The sequence below is a fragment of the Rhineura floridana genome, chromosome 22 (genome assembly GCF_030035675.1).
Source record: "Rhineura floridana isolate rRhiFlo1 chromosome 22, rRhiFlo1.hap2, whole genome shotgun sequence".
Taxonomy (NCBI): Eukaryota; Metazoa; Chordata; class Lepidosauria; order Squamata; family Rhineuridae; genus Rhineura; species Rhineura floridana.
Genome location: NC_084501.1, coordinates 18497691 through 18517307, shown reverse-complemented (window position 1 = coordinate 18517307; position 19617 = coordinate 18497691). Strand labels below are relative to the sequence as shown.

The window sequence follows — 19617 nt, the reverse complement described above, 5'->3', positions numbered from 1 at the left end:
TCACATGTTGGATGTGAACTTAGGCTTCCCAGTATCCACATCGGGACTAAATGCCACGGAACCCTTGCGGGATGGGGCAGCCACATGCCGAGGCGTGGAGGCAGGGGACTGTGGGGTGCTTCCCGCGCTCATGGACTGGCTGGAACCCAAAGGTGCCTGCTGTGGCGAAGCAAGCTGTCCAGCTGTGCTGGGGCCTGGTTTGGCTAGGAGCCCAGGGACCGAAGGAGATGACCGGTGCGTCAGATTCCTGGCTGACTTCCTGGCTTGTTGGGGGGGACCCATGTCCACTTGTTGGGCAAGCCGGTTGGGCAAGGAGGGTTGGGAGGCTGAAAGCGGCCGGACGTTCTGGGTGAGGCGGCCTGCCGAGAGGCCTTGTGTGCTCCGGTGTTTCACCAGCTGCTGGGGCTGCAGAAAGAGGGAAATGTGGGACCCGGTGGCCCGGGAGAGGCTGTAGTGGAGAGTTCGTCCAGGTGGGAGTGATGAGGAGCTCGCTGGCTGTTGCAGAAGTGAGGTGGAGACAGACGCGCCACGGGACTTGGAGAGCTGAGGCTGGCTTGTTCCTGGGACGGGTTCTCCTGTCTGCACTGGCCGAGGGACGGGCTGCCCTAGAGGGCCGCTGCGGGGCCCAGCGCTCTCCAAGGGCAATGGGCACTGGACCATGGGGGAGGACGGGGACCCAGCAGCCGGTGTCTGTAAGTGGGACTGTGTCCCCGAAGCGGGAGAGCTGACTGAGGAAGGGCGGGAGCCCCCCAGGCTGGGTTGGGAGTGCCGGGGGTGGCGAGGGAGGAGGGCAGAGTCGGGGGAGAGAGGGCTGGAGACGGATGAAGGGGGCAGGAAGATGTGAGCGGCGAAGCTCTGCTGGTGCGTCAATGCGATGGCCACGTTGGTGGTGGCGGCAGCGGTCTGCAGCGGGGCGTGCACCAGCGGCTCCCAGATCACTGGCTTGCCACTCAGCTCCCGCCCAGCCGCCACCGGCTGGAGGTCCTGGATGCTCTGCGCCGTGTCCTGGTCGTGTCTGACGATTTGCTGGATGATCTCGTTGTTCATGGAGCTGGAGCTGTGTTCTGCCCGCTTGCGCAGCAGGATCGAGTTTTTCTTCCCTGGGGGACGTTGGAAGGAGGGGGGAGACCCAAGAGAATAATAAAATAAAGGACATAGCCACTCCTAAGAGCCCCGCTGGATCATAAGGAAATGGAGAACATTGGCATCTGCCTTCTACCACATCAGCGCTTTCCTCCAGCTACATCGGGGAGGGGGTGCAACTTGCAGCCCAAGTCTGGATCTCATGCCACTGGCAAAGAGGGGGAAAACAAGGGAGGGAACAGAGTGTCAGAAAGAGAGAGAGAGAGAAAAGGGGGTGTCAGAAAGAGAGTGAGAAGGGGGTGTTAAAAAGAGAGAGAGAAGGCATGAGAGAAAACAGGCATCAGAAAGAGAGAGGGGATGTCAGAAAGAGAGTGAGAAGGGGGTGTCAGAAAGAAAGAGGAGTGTCAGAAAAAGAGAGTGAGAAGGGGTGTCAGAGAGAGGGAGAGGGAGACTGAAGGGGTGGCAGAAAGACAGAGAAATGGGGTGGCTTTTTTCAGCTACTTTAGCAATCTCTCTGACTGCTGGGATCCCCCTAAGCCAAGGCTGGAGAACCCAGGTCGAATGCTGCCCTCCCAGGCCTCTCTATCTGCCCCTCAGGATTCTTCCCAGGCCACGCCCCTTCTCCTCAACCATGGCTCTCACTAGCCCTGCTCCATATCCCCCTTAAAGTGCTTTTGCCAGGCTGGAATGTGCCCTGGAACTATGATGATGTCCCTTGCTTGCCCAGATGGAGAGATGTGTGGTGTGTGTGTGTGTGTGTAGAAACCTCTGACTTTTTGCATGGCTGGAATGTAGAGTACTGGGCAAAGGAAAGAGTCATATCTGTTGCTCTGCCTGTTTTTGCCTCTGGCCCTGCCCAACACTGGCGTGCAGCCCTTGGAAGGTTGCCCATGAGGGAAAGCAGCCCTTGTGCTGAAAGAGGCTCCCAACTGCTGCCCTTCGCAATCACAGTCTAACGGAACACCCATGGCCTGGGTTCTAGTGCCGCCCTGGGCTCCTGCTGGGAAGACGGGTGGGATATAAATCAAATAATAAATAAATCAAATAAAAATAGTGCTGCAATAATCCTGCAATGTTTACTTCCTTTGAATTTTCAAATGTTTGCCAGGACTCCTTCAAGTCTGCATATCATTGTTTGCTTGGTTGCCTATGGTGAGCTGAGGATGCCTCCAGCTGGCTAGGCTAAAACACTTCACAAAACTTTTTTTAGTTTTGTAACTGTTGTTTACGAATGCTTATTGGACACTTGTAAAACAAAAGTCCAGGAGCTTAGAGAGGAATGGAATAGAGAGTTAGAATGTTCCATACTATGGAAACCATGGAAAATTGCTCTAGAATCTATATGGAACATTTCCTTAGACTGAAAATTGAGACTGATCCAGCAAAAAGTGATATCTCGGGTGTAACTGGAGCCCACAACGTCCTTTCTGAAAGGCACTGTCTGACGCTGGAAGTGTAATTTAAAAAACAAAAATCCTCATCAAAATTCCTCAGCATTTTAGTGTGGAGTTCTCCTAAGAAGCCCATTTTTGTAGGCAGGCTTGATGCACGTACACATCTGTGCAAGCAATTTCTCCAAACACGATGTCTTCCTGCCAGTTATAAATTCATTTTATGCATCTTTCCCCCCAATATATGCATGGCTTGGTTGGAGAACTGCACTGCAAAATCTGGAGAAGGGCAAACGCCAAAGGATGGCTGTGTTTCCATTCTCATCTTGTTTCAGAAAGTGCAAATTTGATATATTGGGCTCCAAAGGTGAACTAATAAGATTCCCCCTCCTTACGCGTGATTCGTGGTCTTGCCCCAGGCACAAGTGGCCTCCAGCCCCATCTCTCACCTATGCGATCTAGCCGGTCCATGGCTACGGATTCAAAGGCCCGGCGCATCATGGGATACTCCTCCAAAACCTCATTGAAGTTGTCCACCGAGAGCGAGTAGAGGCGGCAGTAGGTGTCGGCACGGACGCTGGCTGTGCGCCGGCCGCGCGTCAGGAGACAGATTTCTACAGGGGCAAATCAAGGGAACGGCATCAGGAACACCCTCTCGGAAACCCACTTCCATGTAAGCCTGGTTTACCCTACCTAGGAAGGATCCCACTCATGCACTAAGCCTGCGGACAGACCATCATTCAACAAACATTTAGAGCACATGGCTTCCTCTGAGGCAGGAGTTCCCAAACGTTGGTCCATGAGCTGCATTCAGGTGGTCATGGTGTCTCCACATTAAATAGAGAGCCAGTGGAGGAGTAGTGATTAAGAGTGTCAGACCTGGGCACCAGGGTTCGAATTCCCTCTCAGCTGTAAAACTCACTGGGTGACCTTGAGGGCCGGTCACTGCCTCTTAGCCTAACCTACCTCACAGGGTTGTTGTGGGGGTTAAATGAAGACCGGGAGATCTTTGTATGCCACCTTGAGCTCCTTGGAGAAAAGGTCAGATACAAATGCAATAAATAAATAAAATAATATATACCTATTGATTTTCATTTATTTTTACTGCTTCTTTTATTTTGTATACTGTATTTTACTGTGTTAGAATTTGAATTCTATGGGATTCAAACTGTAATACAATCATGTACAAACTACTAGGGGCTCCACCCCTGCTCGCTTAGCTTGCCAACCGCACTCCTGTGCAGTTCACCGAAGTGCCCCCTTCCCCTCACCCCCATGCAGGTCGCTGAAGCTCCCCTGATCCTCCCTGCATGGCTTGCCAAAGTGCCACCCTTCCTCTCATCCCCCTGTGCAGGTTGCTGAAGCTCCCCTTTTCTCCCCACATGGGGTTCCAAACCTGCCAGCCAGCCTGCTCCTAGGCTTGGCTGGCTTGCTCCCAGGCCTGGCCAGCCGGTTCCCAGGCCCAGCCTGTTGCCCAGCATCCTGTTAGGTCTGCAGCTGCTGTGACATCATGATGGCGTGGGGGCTTATATCTTTATATATACAGGAAAGAAAGAAAAGATGCAGTAAAAATGCAATTTAAAAAATCATATAGCACCTAGCACAGGCGACAATAAGCAGAAATGTCATTAAGTGGTCCACTGAGACCCTCAGGAATTTTCAAGCGGTCAGTGGGGAAACAAGTTTGGGAACCACTGCCCTAAAGAATCCTGGGAACTGTAGTTTATCCTTTGCAGAGCTACAATTCCCAGCACCCTTAACAAACTACAGTTCTCATGATTCTTTGGGCGGGGGAAATGTGCTTGACATGTATGGTGTGTACGCAGCCTAAGAGTGAACAGGGGGAAGAGGGAAGGACTGTGGTAGGTAGCTCTGGGAGGGTAGTTTGCAAAGGAGAGGCTGTGAATCCATCTTATTTCTGAACTGCTCTCATACTCTTCTACAGAAAAATCACTCACTGAAAAGATAGCCGGCACCCGCAAACCTCCCTCCGTTTCATCAATATTTGAGGTGGGATGTCAAACGTGGCAAAAATGTTCTCCCGTTCAGAGCGAGGGCAGTAAACATTGTCCTCCCTCTCATTTGGCTTTTTAGTGTTCTCAGATAGCCAAATCTGATTGGTTACTTGGTGCCATGATGTTATCACGTTGGCCACATGAAACCTGATTAACCGGATGCTGGAGCAAGTAATAATATCTTAACAACAACATTGCCTCAAAGCAATTGCTGAGAATGGCGGTGAACAGGATCAAAGCGAATTGAAACAGCACAGCTGTTGTTGTTTTGGATATATAAAGGATCGGCACTCACAGCTTGAACTTTGTATATAGAAGGAATGATACCTATTGCTTTTAAAAATTCAGCAATCAAAATTTCTCAACCAGCTATAAGCATGATTTTTGAAAGTGTCACGGAAATGTCTCTGAAAAACACAAAGCCATGGTCTGGATCGTGCTGGTACTCCCTCCCCGCAAACTGGTGTGAAATTTAACTCCCGCTCTAAAACCTACCCCCAAAGTAGGAGCCATCTGAGAGCTTCATTTCTTTAGAGCCACGAGTCAGGATGCTGACCACACCATGCTGGATAAAGTACATCTTCTTGCCCACGGTGCCTTCCCGGATGATAAAATCCCCCGGCTGGAAGACCTCGAAACGCAGCTTGGTCAACATGGCCGTCACGAAGTTGGGGTCGGCGTTGGCAAAAAGGGGCATGTTGGCCACCAGGTTGCGGCAGTTGAAGTTGATGATTTCCTGCAATGGGATGATGGAGCGGAGAGTAAAGCAGGTCAAAAATCAGCTGGGGAAGCCCTTTTGCACTCCCCCCCCACCTCCAGAGGACAGGTAGATTGGGACAGCATGCCTCATGGCTGTTTGTGTTCTCATGGGACCTTGGGATGGTGTACAAAGTGGGATGGACCACAGCTTGGCATCTTGGTTTCGTAAAGCCTTCCCTAATGTGGTCTTGGACTCCAACCTCCCTTCACCCCCAGCCAGCATGACCAATAGTCAGGGTCCACATTGGTGCCTGGCCCCCATTGGGACTAGTGGGGCAGAAGGTAGGGAGCCCAGCAATAGATATAGACAGAGCCAATGACAGGCGGAGCCAACTAATTCTAGTTTTGTTCCCATCCTCCTCCTCCTCCTTGCTGAAATCTACAAGGAAGGACACTGGGAATGGGAGGACAGCTGACGTGCAGTGCCAACCTCTGGACTAGTTGCAAGCGAGGTTAGGCAGGTTAGGGCAGGCTGAGGCTGATGCCCCATTTGCCCTAACGGACCAGCCTCAGCTGGGATGACGGGAACTGCTGTTGGACCCCATCAACTCCAGCCAGAGTGGCTAACAGTCAGGGATGACGGCAGCTGCAGCCCAGCAACAGCTGGAGGGCCACTGGTTCCTCCACCCCTCTCCTAGACATATGTCCCAGCCTATCAAGGAGCACATATGAAATGCACTTACAGAGATGGCAAGCAAGAATGGGGAGCCCCTGGCCTCCAGTTGTTGTTAGATGCCAACTCCCAGCGGCTCCAGCAGCAAGGGATGATGGGAACTGGTGTCCAACAACATCTCGAGGGCTGGAGGTTCTCCATCCCTGTTCTAGGCTAACAACGTCTGGAGGGCACTAGGTTGGGGAAGGACAGGTTTCACGTGCTTTATTTCATTTGTTTTTAATTGTTGTAAACCGCCCAGCTTCGGCTATGCGGCGGTATACAAATATACTAAACAATAATAATAATAATTTGTATTTAATATGAGCTTTGTCAATGAAGAATGGCTTCCTTCTCTTATATGTGTGTTGTTCTGCAGGGAAGAGACGTGGATCCAGTGGAGCCCCTTTCTTGTGTCGCTGTTCCCCAGCTTTGAGTGCTTCTCCTTTCCCCCGACATGCAGAGATGGGTGCTGCCCAGGCGTGTATACCTCTTTGAGGGGCTCGCTTAATTCCCCCAGGATGTTTTCCTCGTCAAACATCTTGCCCTGGTAACGGTGTTCGTAGTACTCGTGGATCCGTTGGCGTGTGTCTCCCGGCAACTTGTGGAAGGACATGTATTGCTCCACTTGCTTGTACTAGAAAAAGAGAGATGGAGAAAGACATGAGGACATTTATTTTATTTTATTTATTATTTGATTTTTCCCCCTGCCCTTCCTCCCAGCACTAGCCAATGGCTTAAGAGCACAAGTAGAGCCTTGCTGGATCAGGCCAAGGGCCCATTGAGTCCTTGCATCCTGTTCTTACAGCATCCAATCAAATTCCTCCAGGAAGCCCACAGGCAGGGCATGGAGGCAAGAGCCCTCCCTCATAAGAATTTTAGAAGAGCCCTGCTGGATCAGGCCAAAGACTTATCTAGGCCAGCATTCTATTCCCACAATGGCCAATCAGATTCCTCCAGGAAGCCCACAGGCGGGGCATGAACGTAAGAGCCCTCACTCACTCATAAGAACGTAAGGGATCAGGCCAGTGGCCCATCAAGTCCAGCATCCTGTTCTCACAGTGGCCAACCAGATGCCCCAAAGGGAAACCCACAAGCAGGACCAGGTGCAAGAGCAACTCTCCCCACGTTTGTTCCTCAGCAGATGGTATTTCAGAGACATGCTGCCTCCGACACTGGACGCAGAAAATAGTCATCATGACTAAACTACTGATCCATTTTTCACCCTCGCAAAAGCATTGATATTGATATCGATATTTTGAAAGGAAACATCGATATTTTGAAAGGAGAGCTCAATAAATTAAAGGAAATATTGATAAAAAGATCTTATCAAAATGTGAATATCAACATTTTAGAGGCAGATTTTTAAAGACAAGAACCCCATTTTCAAAAATGCCTGCTGAATATTGCTACATAAAAATCTGATCCACAATGATAGGGAACAAGCAAATGAATGAAAAATTTGGTACCAAATCTGAATTGGGTTGAGTTCCAGCACATCCCTAGCCATTGATAGCTTTATCCTCCATGAATTTCTCTAATCCTCTTTCAATAAGCTGGTGTCCTGTCCATCACTATATCTTGCAGAAGCAGATCCCATAAATTAATTATTTGCTTTGCAAAGAAGGACCTCCTTTTCTCTGTCCTGTATCTCCGACTATTCAGCTTGATTGGACGGCCCTGCTGGGTTCTACCATTAGGAGACACTAGCTCCTCTGCAAGAAGCGGGACTTTAGTGTGGTGGCACCGACCCTTTGGAATTCCCTCCCCTTAAATGTTAGACAGGTGCCGTCTTTGATGTCTTTTTGGCACCTACTGAAGACCTTCCTCTTTCAACAAGCCTTTTAAAGAGAGATGTCCTAGTCTGCGTCTGTGCTGGAATTATTTTTTAAGATGTTTTTAAAAGATGTTTTTTAAAAAAAGATATGTTAAAGATTTTTTAAATATGCTTTGTTTTTAAGATGTTTTGGGATGTTTTGAGAGTTTTGTCCCTTGTTTGCCTCCCAGGGCTCCTTCTGGGAGGAAGGGCTGGATGATGATGATGATAATAACAGAAGAGGAACTGGGCAACCCTGCAGCTTCCCCTCTCTCACCTTCTCCTGGTACTGCCGCCGAGAGGAGTCCAGTGACTGGATGAGTGCAGTGGCATGGCCGATGAACATGGCATAGCAGGTGGCACCCACAATCATGCTCAGCATTGTCAGCCAAACATCAGTCATGCCCTCAGGTGCCTGCTGACCATACCCGATGCACAGCATGTGACTCATGGCCTTGAAGAGGGCATGAGAGTACTGCTTCCCCCACGAGTCATTCTACAGAGCAAAGGAAGGAAGGGGCTTCAGTGCAGGCCAGTCATTGGTGTACATGTGGAAGTGGGGGTGGTCTACATGCATTGGCTCATTGAAACAGCTATTTTCGCCTAGGGTGAACAGAGATCATTTCCAGGTAATCACACACACACACTTTTAAAATGGAAAAAGTTTGGGGTATAACCAAGTTCTGCTTCAAGTAGGCCCAGCTCAGTATTGTCCACACTAATTCGCAGCAGCTCTCCAGAATGTCAGTCACAGTCACTCCCAGCCATACCTAGGACATTCTGCATGCAAAACAGGTGCTCTGCCACTCAGCTACAACTCTTCCCTTAGAAATAAAGTAACAACAGGTTTTTTTCTGGTGTTTTTTTCTCCCCCCTCCCCCGGGTCCATTTGTTTTTCATAAATTTGCATTAAAAAGAAGGGGGAGAGAAACAAAGATTCCAGTCCTCATGGTTCTGAGCAGAGGGCTGATTTAAAAATTGCATAGGAAGCTGCCTTATACTGAATGGGACCATTGGCCCATCCAGCTCAGTGCTGTCGACACTGACTGGCAGCAACTCCCCAGGTTTCAGAGATGGAGTCTTTCCCAGCCCGACTTGGAGATGTGGGGATTTGAACCTTGGACCTTCTGCATGCCACGCAGGTGCTCTTACCATTGTGCCACTACGGACTTTCCCCACCTGCTGGGCTTTTGTCCATCTTAACCTGGCCGCTCCCTTCCATGCAAATGCGGTGGAGGAGAACTCACCACCATGTGGTTGATGGAGACCCAGCAGTCTTCAGGGAAGTCCTGCAACATGGGGACGAGGAACTGCAAACAGCCATCCCAGTGACACAGCAGGAGCATCATCCCGATGAGGTTGAAGATACGCACCACGGCGCTTGCCAGGTCGTACGTCATGTGGAAGATCTGGACAACGGGAGAGCAAGCAGGGGCGGTAAGGGGTGTGTGTGTGCAGAAGTGCACCCGGGACCAGTAGAGACTGGTGGCTCCAATGTCCGTGTGGCAGTGAATCCGCTCCGGGTTTCAGCCTGGATGTTCAAGGAGCTGTCCAAAGTGCTGGATCTAGTTTGGTGGTGGGTTTCAGCACCTTGGACAGCCCCTTGAAAGTTTGGACTTAAAATCCGGAGTGGATTCACTGACATCAGAGCTAGCAGTCTCCACGGCTGGGAGGGCCACAGATCCCTCCGCTAAGTGAACGGCAGCCCTGCCAGCCAGTGGCTTTGTGCACTTCCTATTGCAGGAAAAGCAGAAATGTTACTGAGCTCCTGGTAGGCCACGCTACTTTGCATCTGCCTTGGCCCAAGTCCCATGGTGTAGGCAGGCCTGGCACAGACCCACCTCCTCCCACTGGTGGATGTAACGGATGAGCCGGGATAGGCGCAGGAGACGCAGGAGGCTGAGTATCTTAGCGAAGCGGACGATGCGCAGCGCCCGCGCCGTTTTGTAGACTTCGGAGTCCACCTGGGTCTCCAGGTCTACGATGAGGAAGATGTAGTCGACAGGGATAGAAGAGACAAAGTCGACCAGGAACCAGCTCTTGAGGTACTTCATCTTGATGGTGTGTGGGTCCAGGATGATCTCTGTGTTGTCCTCCACCACGATGCCCGTGCGGAAGTTCAGGACCAGGTCGGCGAGGAAAAAGGTATCCGAGAGGACGTTGAAGACTATCCAGGGCGGGGTGTTCTCATCCTTGAAAAAAGTGATGCCCACAGGAAGGATGATCAAATTCCCCACCATGAGCAGCAACATGATCAAGTCCCAGTAAAACCTGAGGAGGAGAAGCAAGCATCCATCATTGTAGCACGGAGGAAGGAGGTCTACCGAGGCTCACTTTCAGGGTTCGGGTAAATGATGCCTTTAGGAAGCTGCCTTATGTTGAATCAGACCATTGGTCCATTCAGCTCAGAACTGTCTACACTGACGTGCAGCAGCTGGTTCTTTCCCACCCCTACCTGGAGATGTTGGGCATTGAACCCAGAACCTTCTGCGTGTAAGGCAGATACTCTGCCTCTGAGCAAAGGCCCTTCCCCTGAACGTTGTTGGACTACAATTCCCATCATCCCCAGCAAGCTGAATGAATGGTCAGGGATGATGGGTGTTGTAGCAGTCCAGCAACACTTGGGGACCTAAAGTTGAAGAAGAGTGGACTAGCTGCCCTTTGAGGTCCCTTCCGAGTCTATGACTCTATTCTATGGGGGATAGCCAACTAAGCCATACTGAGAGTAGACTCACTGAAATCAATGGACTGAGTAGGACAATCAGCCTTTGATTCTAACATCCATTAAAGTGACAATAAAACAGCAGAATGCAGAGATGAATTAAAATTAATCAACATATCTTTTTTAAAAAGTGTGGATAAATAAAGTTTTAACCTGGCACTTAACAGATCACAAGGAATGGGGCAGTCCTTCTTAGATAGAAAGTTTCACAAATGAAACACCGCAACAAAAGTGCTCTCTCCTTTGTTGCCAGCTACCTCATTTCTGATGGTGGGGGCACCCAAAGAAGGGTATCGATGGATGACCTTAGTACCCAGACAGGTTCCTGTGAGTGTGATAAAAAATATACGAGTGTACCTTACATGCCTAACTGACCTCACAGGGCTGTTGCGAGAATAAAATGGCTTGGGAAGGTTCATGTATGTATCACAGCTCCCGATTCCCGTCCCAATTTAAAAATAATAATCAGAATATTGTGTGTGTGTGTGTGAGAGAGAGAGAGAGAGAGACAGACAGACAGACAGACAGACTTTATTACATTTATAACCCTGTGAGGTTGGCTAGGCTGACTGAGAGAGGAAGAGAGAAATTGATTTTTGTGTGTGTGTGTGGTCACAATGGAAATTGTTTGGTCACAATCAGGGAAAATGGGTTAGATTTCCTCTTAAATATTAGGCCACATCTACACCTTACATTTAAAGCACACTATACCACTTTAAGCAATCATAGCTTCCCCCAAAGAATCCGGGAACTGTAGTTTGTTGAGGGTGTTGAGAGTTGTCAGGAGACCGCCTTCTATTCCTGCCCAAGAGCAACAATTACCAGAATGGTTTAACAGCAATCCCTTCTTCCCAGGGAACTCTGAGAACCATAGATATGTACATAGATGTAATAGGACTTTCCTAACAACTCTCGGTACCCATAACAAGCCACAGTTCCCAGAATGCCTTGGAGGAGGGAAGCCATGACTGTTTAAAATGATAGGATATTGCTTTAACTGTAAGGTATGGGTGTGACTTTACACAGGTAAGACCTGTAACTAAATGTTGCAATCTAGAGGGAAGGTATTCATGATTTCAGTCACTCTATTCCATTTTCCCTCCTCCCCAATCCCCACCAAGTCAGTCAGTATTCCATGCCCCCTCAGTATGCATAGTCCTCCCTGGGCTGTTCAGAGAATCCCCATCTTAGGTATTCCCATCCCTTAAAGGTGTGATGGGGTTGGGTTTGTACTTCTCCAAGTTTTGAAGTCCCCCCTAACCCTGCTGATGCCTTCCTCTTTGGCATGGCCGGTGACATTTTGGCAACAAAACCATTGGCACTCACACCCTGAACACTGGAATTAGAGGGAACGGCGTCTTCACCCAAACGTTCCAAGGAAACTTGAAGGTCACCTTGACTTTGCTGCCATGAGGTGAGGCTAGTGAAGCAAGGCTAGTGACCCAAGGAATGAGAATAGGGAAATAGGGAATGCCATTGCTACTTAGAAACCATCGTCGGGCTTCTCCTGATGGTTTGCTCATTTTCGCAGGCCCGAGAATTTTCCGCCTGGGTGACCTTTTTTGCAGCTTGTCATTTTAGCCGCATCTCCTTGGGCCAGCAGACTGAGATCGTTGCCGCGGCTGTTCCTCCTCTGCGCCAACTAAATCCCCAGCTCCCTTTTGGCAGTACCAAGTTTCTTGCTTGACCAGGTGCCAGGAAGGTAAATGTCTCTTACTGACATCCTGGGATTACATAACTGTTATTTTTACTATTCTCATTTATTGAATTGATAACCTGCCCTTCCTCCCAAAGGAGTCCAGGAGGGCAAACACATCAATGAAACAATTTAACAACAGCAATAAAGAAAAGCACATTCTAAAAACAGCTTTAAACATTCTAACTATAGTTGCAGTCAAAACATTCTAAAGACAGTTACAGATAAAAACATTCTTCCATCCAGCGATTGCCTGGATTGCCATCAAATGCCTGGGTAAACAGGAATGTTTTCAAATCCCACCAAAAAGTCAGTTATGATGGAGACAGACACGCCTCACTGAAGAGGGCTTTCCACAAATGGGGAGTCACCACTGAAAAGGCGCCGTCATAGGTCAACGCCAAGCGGGCAGACCAATAGGAGACAGGCTGGGATTCTTTGATGCAAATTCTTATGTTCTGAGGCACAGTTACCCATTACATCTCAACCTGGCAGGTTAATTCACACAAATCCACACAGGACATTTTAATTCACACAAATCCACACAGGACATTTTAATCCACACAAAGTTAGGTGCTGGTCTGGGACAATGCATAGATATAGGTGGCCACTGGCAGGTCTGTAAGTGTTCAGCACATTAGAAAGAATGATGTTTAAGACATTAAGAAAGAAAACAAAACTTCTGACTATATCAAGTATTCTGATGTAAAAGCAAGTTCCTAGCCCTCATGGTGGCAGGGAAATGCTGGGTAATGGAGATTCGTGGGAGAAGGTGCGTATGAAGCCTCAGAAAGCAGGATGACTGAGGCCTAGGGTTGTCTCCAGCTAAGTCCGACTCAGAGAAGACTCATTGAAATAAATGGCCATGACTAACTGAAGTCCATTAATTTCAGTGGGTCTGCTTGGAGTAATATTTACCTGGACCTCTAGAGAACCCCTAGTCTATACAGCTAATAAAATGGGAGAGGATTGTTCCTAGGGTATACCATCGCAGGTAAGGGAAATCATATGATTTAAATGCGTCCCCAATCCCATCCCCGCATTAACAACAACAGCACCCTCAACCCTGCCTGCCTGCACATGGAAAACTAGCACTTCAGGGAACAGGCTTCTAGAAAGACTTGTTCCATCAAGGCCTGCGGGCATTCTGCAAATGCACCCAAATCCTGTTCCTAAGAAGTACTCTCAGTCTCCAAGCCTAATATAGCATTTCTAATATAGAAATCTGATAGGTTTTCACACCTTGGGCTAGTTTTGATTTACTCGCTTACTCCCAGAATTCCTCTTCTGAATTTCCTTGGCCCAGATGAGCAGAGTTGGGGAACCTGTGGCCCTCTAGATGTCGCTGGACCCCAACTCCCATCACCTCTGACCACTGGGCATTTTAAGAGTTTGTTGTGGGAAAGAATGTTCCTAGCGTTAACCTTACCTCTCAAGCAATGAGACCATGGCTTCAGGCAGATTGGCGTGATACCAGCTTTCATTTTCATTGAATTTGAGCTGAGCTGGCTTGGGGCTGCAAGTCACACCCTGGATGAAGGGTTCAGGAGACTGTGCAAAAAAAGGCAAACTGGGTTGTCTCTGGGTTGTGAGAAAGCACCGTGTGTGCATCGGTTCCTGATCTCTGTTGACATGTGAACACAACTGTTGCTTGGGGAGCGACAAACCCAGAAATCTTCCGCTGTTTGAGTACAGAGAGCGCCGGCAAGGCTAAGAGAAGTGGGCGCATGTGTTCTCACATGTCCACAGATTTGTTATGCAAACACAAGATGGGCATTCATGCTGGTGCAAAATCTGGTGTCCTGACAATCGCAACATTTTTATTATTATTATTATTTGGAAGCCACCAGCGTTCTAGCCCTCATGCTTCCAGAGTCAAAACGGATTTCCCTTCCCACCTCTCCGTGGCCCCAGCCTCTTTCCTGAAGGTCGGCGGTAGGAACCCTGTGGCCCTCCAGATGATGTTGGACTCCAGCTCCCATCAAACCCAGCTAGCATTGCCAGTGATCCGGGATGATGGGAGCTGTAGTCCATAGAGCCACAAGTTCACCATGTCCATGGAGCCACAGATTCAGCATTAAAGAATAATTTCTATGTCTACAGCAGGGGTGGGGAATCCTGAGGGCTGTATTGCCTTTGGGGCAACCTCCCAGGGGCCACATGCCCATGGCGGGTGGGGGCCAGAGGAAAAAGTGGGCAGAGCAACATACTGTACAAAAAATGCCTTTGCACTGTACATGTGTTTCTACGCACTCTTGGGCACCCGTATCTCTATTCTCCATCCAGGGATGCAAAAGGCATTAGAGCAGAGTTGAAGGCCTAGCCAATGGCTATGGTGACTACAACGGGAGTTGTAGTCCAGCAACATCTGGAAGCCCACAGCTTCCCCAGCCCTGCTCTATAGCCCAGGATGTCCAGAACAATCATCCTGGGAGTGAACGAATCAAAACCAGCTCAAGGTATGCAAACCTATCAGACATGTGTGTGTGTATGATACCTTAGGCTTGGACACCAACAGAACTCCCTAGCAGCAGGATTTGGATGTGTTTGCAGAATGCACGCAGGCCCTGATGACAATGAAGCCAGTTTGAAAGGAAGGTCCTGCTGGGGACAAAACCACCCGGAGTTATCGGAAGATGCCTTCTACCCATGTTGGTCTATTTGCCTATCTAGTCTAGTATTACCTACTCTGACTGGCAGCATCTCTCCAGGGTCGCAGACAGAGATGGGTCTTTCCCATTGCTTTCTACCTGACCCTTTTAACTGGAGATGCCGGGGATCAAGCCTGGGACCTTCCACAAGCAAAGAAGGCCCTCGGTCACAGAGCTAAATGTAAAGTAAGATCCCAGTCCTCATGGCTCTGCATCAAGGGCTGATTTAAAGGGGAACGTAGGAACCTGCCTTACACAGAGTCAGACCACTGGCCCACCTAGCTCAGTACTGTCTATGCTGACTGGGAGTCTACCTCCAGGGTTTCAGACAGAGGGCATTCCCAGCCCTACCCGGAGATGCCGGGGGTTGAACCTGGGGTCTTCTGCATGCAAATCAATTGCTCTGCCACTGAGCTATCCCTCCCAAAGGCATCAAAGTGGGTTGTTTGTTTGCTGGGCACCCTCCACGTTGCCCTGTACCTCAGAGGTGCAGGACTTGTGGTCCTCCAGATGTTGTTGGACAACAATGTCCATCATCCCTGGCCCCTGGCCATGTGGGCTGATGCTAGCTGGAGTCGGAGTACAGCAGCTTTCAGAATGCTACAGGTTCCCCCCCCGCCTCACCTTTGTGTGCTTTAATTTGGATTCCTGCACTGAGCAGGGGGTTGGACTTGATGACCTTATAGGCCCCTTCCAACTCTATGATTCTGTGATTCTATGATTCTACATCTAAAGGTTGCTGTAAAACAATAAAAAATAGAACCCTGCCCAAAGAGTTCAGAGCAGCAAACATGATTTCCTACACACAAACACACACACTTTTACCCTCACAACAACCCAGTGTGGTAGGTCAAAGCAGGATTGGCCCAAAGTCACCCAATGAACTTCATAGGTAAATGAGGGTTTGAACCTGGTTGCACTCTAGGATCCAAGGGAGGGCACTCTGCCTCACCAACCTCGGTCTGCCCTCAGCCACTCCTGCGCCTGCCTGCTTTCTTGCTTACAACCGTTCCAGGGGGTGGTCCTGCCTCCCACCTTCTTCCTCCTTAGCTTCGATGTCACCCTTTGTAGAATTCAACAGGGAGGAGGAGGACAGGGGCAAAACTAGAATCAGTCGGCTCTGCTCTCTCATTGGCTCCAGCTCTGCTGTTGGGCACCCTGCCTTCCGCCCCACCGGTCCCAATGGGCACCAGCCTCCCCTGGCTCCAACCACATTGGCTTCTTTCAAGTCCTTGTCTCTCCCGAGGAGGTACAAAGAAACGGTACGCGGTGGCAATGACAAAAGAACCTGCTGCTCCCCCACAAATGTTGGTGAATTATGTAGACGTGAGTCACACAACGATCCCCATCCCTCCCCCCCAAATGAGCACTGTGCTCCTAGTCACTGGTTCATTATCTTCCTCAGCCTAGGCCAGGAATGGGCCAGCTTTTTCAGGCCCAGGGCCATGTTTCCTCGCAATCAACCTTCCAGGGGCCGCATGCCAGGCAAAAGCATTTCAGGAGGGCTTGGAGCAGGGCCACTGAGACGTGTGGCCTAGGGTGAGTGGGTGTGGCTTGGGGAGAGAGTCCCAGGGGCCAGACAGAGAGGCCTGGAAGGCTGCTTTTGGCCCCCAGGCCTGAGGCTAAAGTGGGCGTGGCCAGAGGCATCAAGTAGGTGGGGGCTGAGATAAAAGGGCAGAGCAACAGATGTGACTCTGGCCTGGAGGGTTCCATTTGGGCCCCGGGACCTGAGATTTCCCCCCTCTAGGCTACGTACTTCTAGGGCAGAGTAGATCCTCCTTGTGGCACCCTCTCTACCCTCCCCCCCACGTCCCACCATCTTTAGGATCACAGGAAGTGGCCTTATAAGACGCCGGATGACTGAACTGGTTCGCTCAACACTGTCAATACTAAGTGGCAGGAACTTTCCCGCCTTCCCCGGTGCACAGAGATGCTCAGGGCGGAAACCCAGGGCCTTTGGCATGCAAGGCGGGAGCTTTACCTCTGAGCGTCGGCCCTTCCCCAAAGGATCCCTCTGTCTCAAGAGGATCTGTCTCAGAGACCAGCAGGAGACCACTCAATCCTGAAAGCATCCACAAGGCTTGGAAGGCAGGTGGGAAGGTCAGGGAGGAAGATAAGACCTTCATTTCCCCCCCTGCGGGCAGCCAATGAAGCAATGGGGGCTACACTTGGGCTGGCCTTCCCTGGGCTGGCCTGATGGACAGTGGTGTAGTGGCAAATTCAGAAGTGCTACACATTAATTGCCACCATGCCCCCTCCCTCCCCCCTTTTTTGCTGTGGGGTTGAGAATGAGATCCTTGTTAATGCCTAGGAGCCAGTCAGCATGAAAGAGGAGCGAGTCAGCCACTGAGATGAGTCTTCTCAGTGTTTGACTCACCTCCTTTGGCTCTGATTTCCTCCCATCAGCAGGAAAGGGCAAGGAAGCATGTTAGAAGACTCTTCTCAGCGGCCAACACACTCTCCTTTGATGCTGCTTGGCTTGTGGGATGCTGGAGACATAGGGACCCTGCTCCCCAAAGCATAAAGGGCTATGACCCCTGAGACCCTGCACGATTACACCGGTGCTGATCGGTGCTTGATAAGGCATGACTCATTTCCTTCTCTACCCCCTTCCTTTTAAATAAGGGGGATAATTCAGAATCTGGCCAGGAAGTTGTACAGTAAACTGAATGGCCATATATGAAGGGAACCAATAAATGAATAAATAAACCACCCTGGGATCCTTCTGGGATGAAGGACGGAATGTAACTTAATAATAATAATAATAATAATAATAATAATAATAATAATAATAATAATGTAGCCTCAGTAAGGGACCCTCGAAATGGTGATTAGCTCTGCTGCTTCAAGGATCTCTCTCTCTCTCCCCCCCCCTTTGCCTTGCAAGAGCAGCCATAGAGAGAGAAGTTGATGAGGCTAATGTTGATTATGGCGATGACGCCATCCGTGTGCAGAGAGGGCTTTATTTTAAGAGGACGGGGAAGTCCCTGCCCCGAGGAACAGTCCAAAGCAAATCATCATCGGGGAGGGGGAATTGAAAAGGAGGAAAGGGAGGTGGAGGGGATTGGGGGCAGCGGGGATGCCGCTTTTAAAACCCGGTCGCGGGAGAGCTTCAGCACCACGGAGAGCGACAGACGCGCCGCGCGGTGCTTTCCCGTGCGGGCCGGGGTCGAGGAGAAAGCCAGGTGTTTCTGAGCCCCCCGGTTGGGAAGTGGGTGCTCCCCAACCTGGGGAGAGGAAGGGATTGACCCCCGTTACCTGAAATCGCTGTACGGGTGGATGATCCAAAAGCCGGCGGACTTGACCCGCTGCTGCTCGATTTCCACCGCCTTGTGGCTGCCAAACATGCGGAGGGAGAACTTGTTGACGCCCGGCTGGAGGATGGCGCCCAGCTGCCGCTGCACGAAGGTGCCGCCGGGGTCGTCGGGGCTGGCGGTGGCGGCGGCGGCGGCGGCGATGTCCGCCGCCACGATCTGCTCTGCCACGGTGGCCGGCGCCATCTCCGTTTTGCCCGGCGGCGCGGGTGCCGTTGACCCTTTCCTGGTGGGGGGCTCCGATCCGCCGTCGGGGAGCTGGCAGCCTGACCTGGCGCTCGTCTGGGGCCGGCCCGCGGCCTCGCCGTCCAGCAGGGGCGAAGGAGCCTTGGGTCGAGGGTCAGGGGGGCCCGGGAGCGGACGGCGCGCTTCTTCCTGGGCCTCGGTGGCGTCCATGGCGCGCCTGGTCCGCCCTTAGGCGGGCGCCTTTCCTTCAAATGCCCTTGCCCGGACGCCCCACCCGCCCTCCCGCCGAGGGTACATCCCTCGCCCGCCCCGTGAGACGGCAGCGGCTGGGCCAGGCACGGCGCCCCGGGGAAAGAACAGCGCAGCCTGGACGGCCGGGCGTCGGCTGGCTGGGGCGCGGAGAGGTCGGATGCAGGCCGGGGGCGCCCGGGGCGCGCATCAAGGGCGAGGCTGCTTCGGATGGCGGCCGGGTGGGAGGAAAGAGCAGCCTCAGCTGGGGCGGGGTGAAGATGACGGGCCGCCTCGCATGGTCTCTCCGCCGGACGGGCAGGGGGCTCGCCTGTTGCACGCGCGCGCGCGCGCCCAAAAGAGCGGTGGAGAGGCGTCAGCCCGACTGGTGGAGCTGGCCAGCCGGAGCGCTCCTCGTCGGAGCGGGCAGGGAAGAAGCGGCAGCGCGCACATACACACGCGCGCGACCACAGGGGGCGCTGCCGCACCGCGCGCAGAGGCGGCCCTAAACTGGGGGAGCCGGGAGGGGTGGGGGCTGAACGGGGAGAAGGCGCCGCCCAGCGCCAGCCCGGCAGATCGCAAGCGGTTGGGGCGGCGGTGACTTGGCCCACGTCCCCACCCCCTGGAGCCTGGCGGGGAAGGGAATCTCCTCTGTGGGTTCCTGGCGCCGGAAGGGGGAACCTGTTCTCCTGGGGAAAGACATCACCTTGCGCCTCCTCCTGCTGCTTTCATGATGTTTTACTGTATTTGCATTTATTAAATTTATATGCCTCCCTTCCTCAAGAGACCCCAGACTGGTTAACAGCACAGCACATAAGAAACCCTAAAGGTCAATGTTGTTATGTGCCTTCAGGTCGATTAGGACTTATGGCGACCCGATGAATCAGTGACCTCCAAGAGCATCTGTCATGAACCACCCTGCTCAGATCTTGTAGGTTCAGGTCTGTGGCTTCCTTTATAGAATCAATCCATCTCTTGTTTGGCCTTCCTCTTTTTCTACTCCCTTCTGTTTTCCCCAGCATTATTGTCTTTTTTAGTGAAACATGTCTTCTCATTATGTGTCCAAAGTATGATAACCTCAGTTTCACCATTTTAGCTTCTAGT

At 51.2% G+C, this 19617-nt stretch overlaps 1 protein-coding gene across 1 annotated transcript; it reads right to left on the bottom strand.

The window, feature by feature from the left end:
- Nucleotides 1-18189, bottom strand: HCN3 (hyperpolarization activated cyclic nucleotide gated potassium channel 3). Its single transcript, XM_061605908.1, has 8 exons — nucleotides 18044-18189; nucleotides 9558-9987; nucleotides 8964-9125; nucleotides 7994-8212; nucleotides 6391-6537; nucleotides 4985-5225; nucleotides 2924-3088; nucleotides 1-1100 (listed from the first exon to the last, which is right to left on the bottom strand). The coding sequence occupies exons 1-8, from the start codon at nucleotides 18130-18132 to the stop codon at nucleotides 1-3; spliced, it is 2553 nt and encodes an 850-aa protein (XP_061461892.1). The 5' UTR covers nucleotides 18133-18189.
- Nucleotides 18190-19617: the final 1428 nt, after the last annotated feature.

Bases quoted from the DNA above. Each gene is read 5' to 3' on its own strand.
- HCN3 (XM_061605908.1), bottom strand. From the start codon at position 18,132: ATGTTTGGCAGCCACAAGGCGGTGGAAATCGAGCAGCAGCGGGTCAAG. The intron at 9,988-18,043 runs GTAACGGGGGTC...TCTCCTCCTCAG, and splicing joins CACCCGTACAGCGATTTCAG to GTTTTACTGGGACTTGATCA. The intron at 5,226-6,390 runs GTATACACGCCT...ATCCCATTGCAG, and splicing joins TAAGCGAGCCCCTCAAAGAG to GAAATCATCAACTTCAACTG.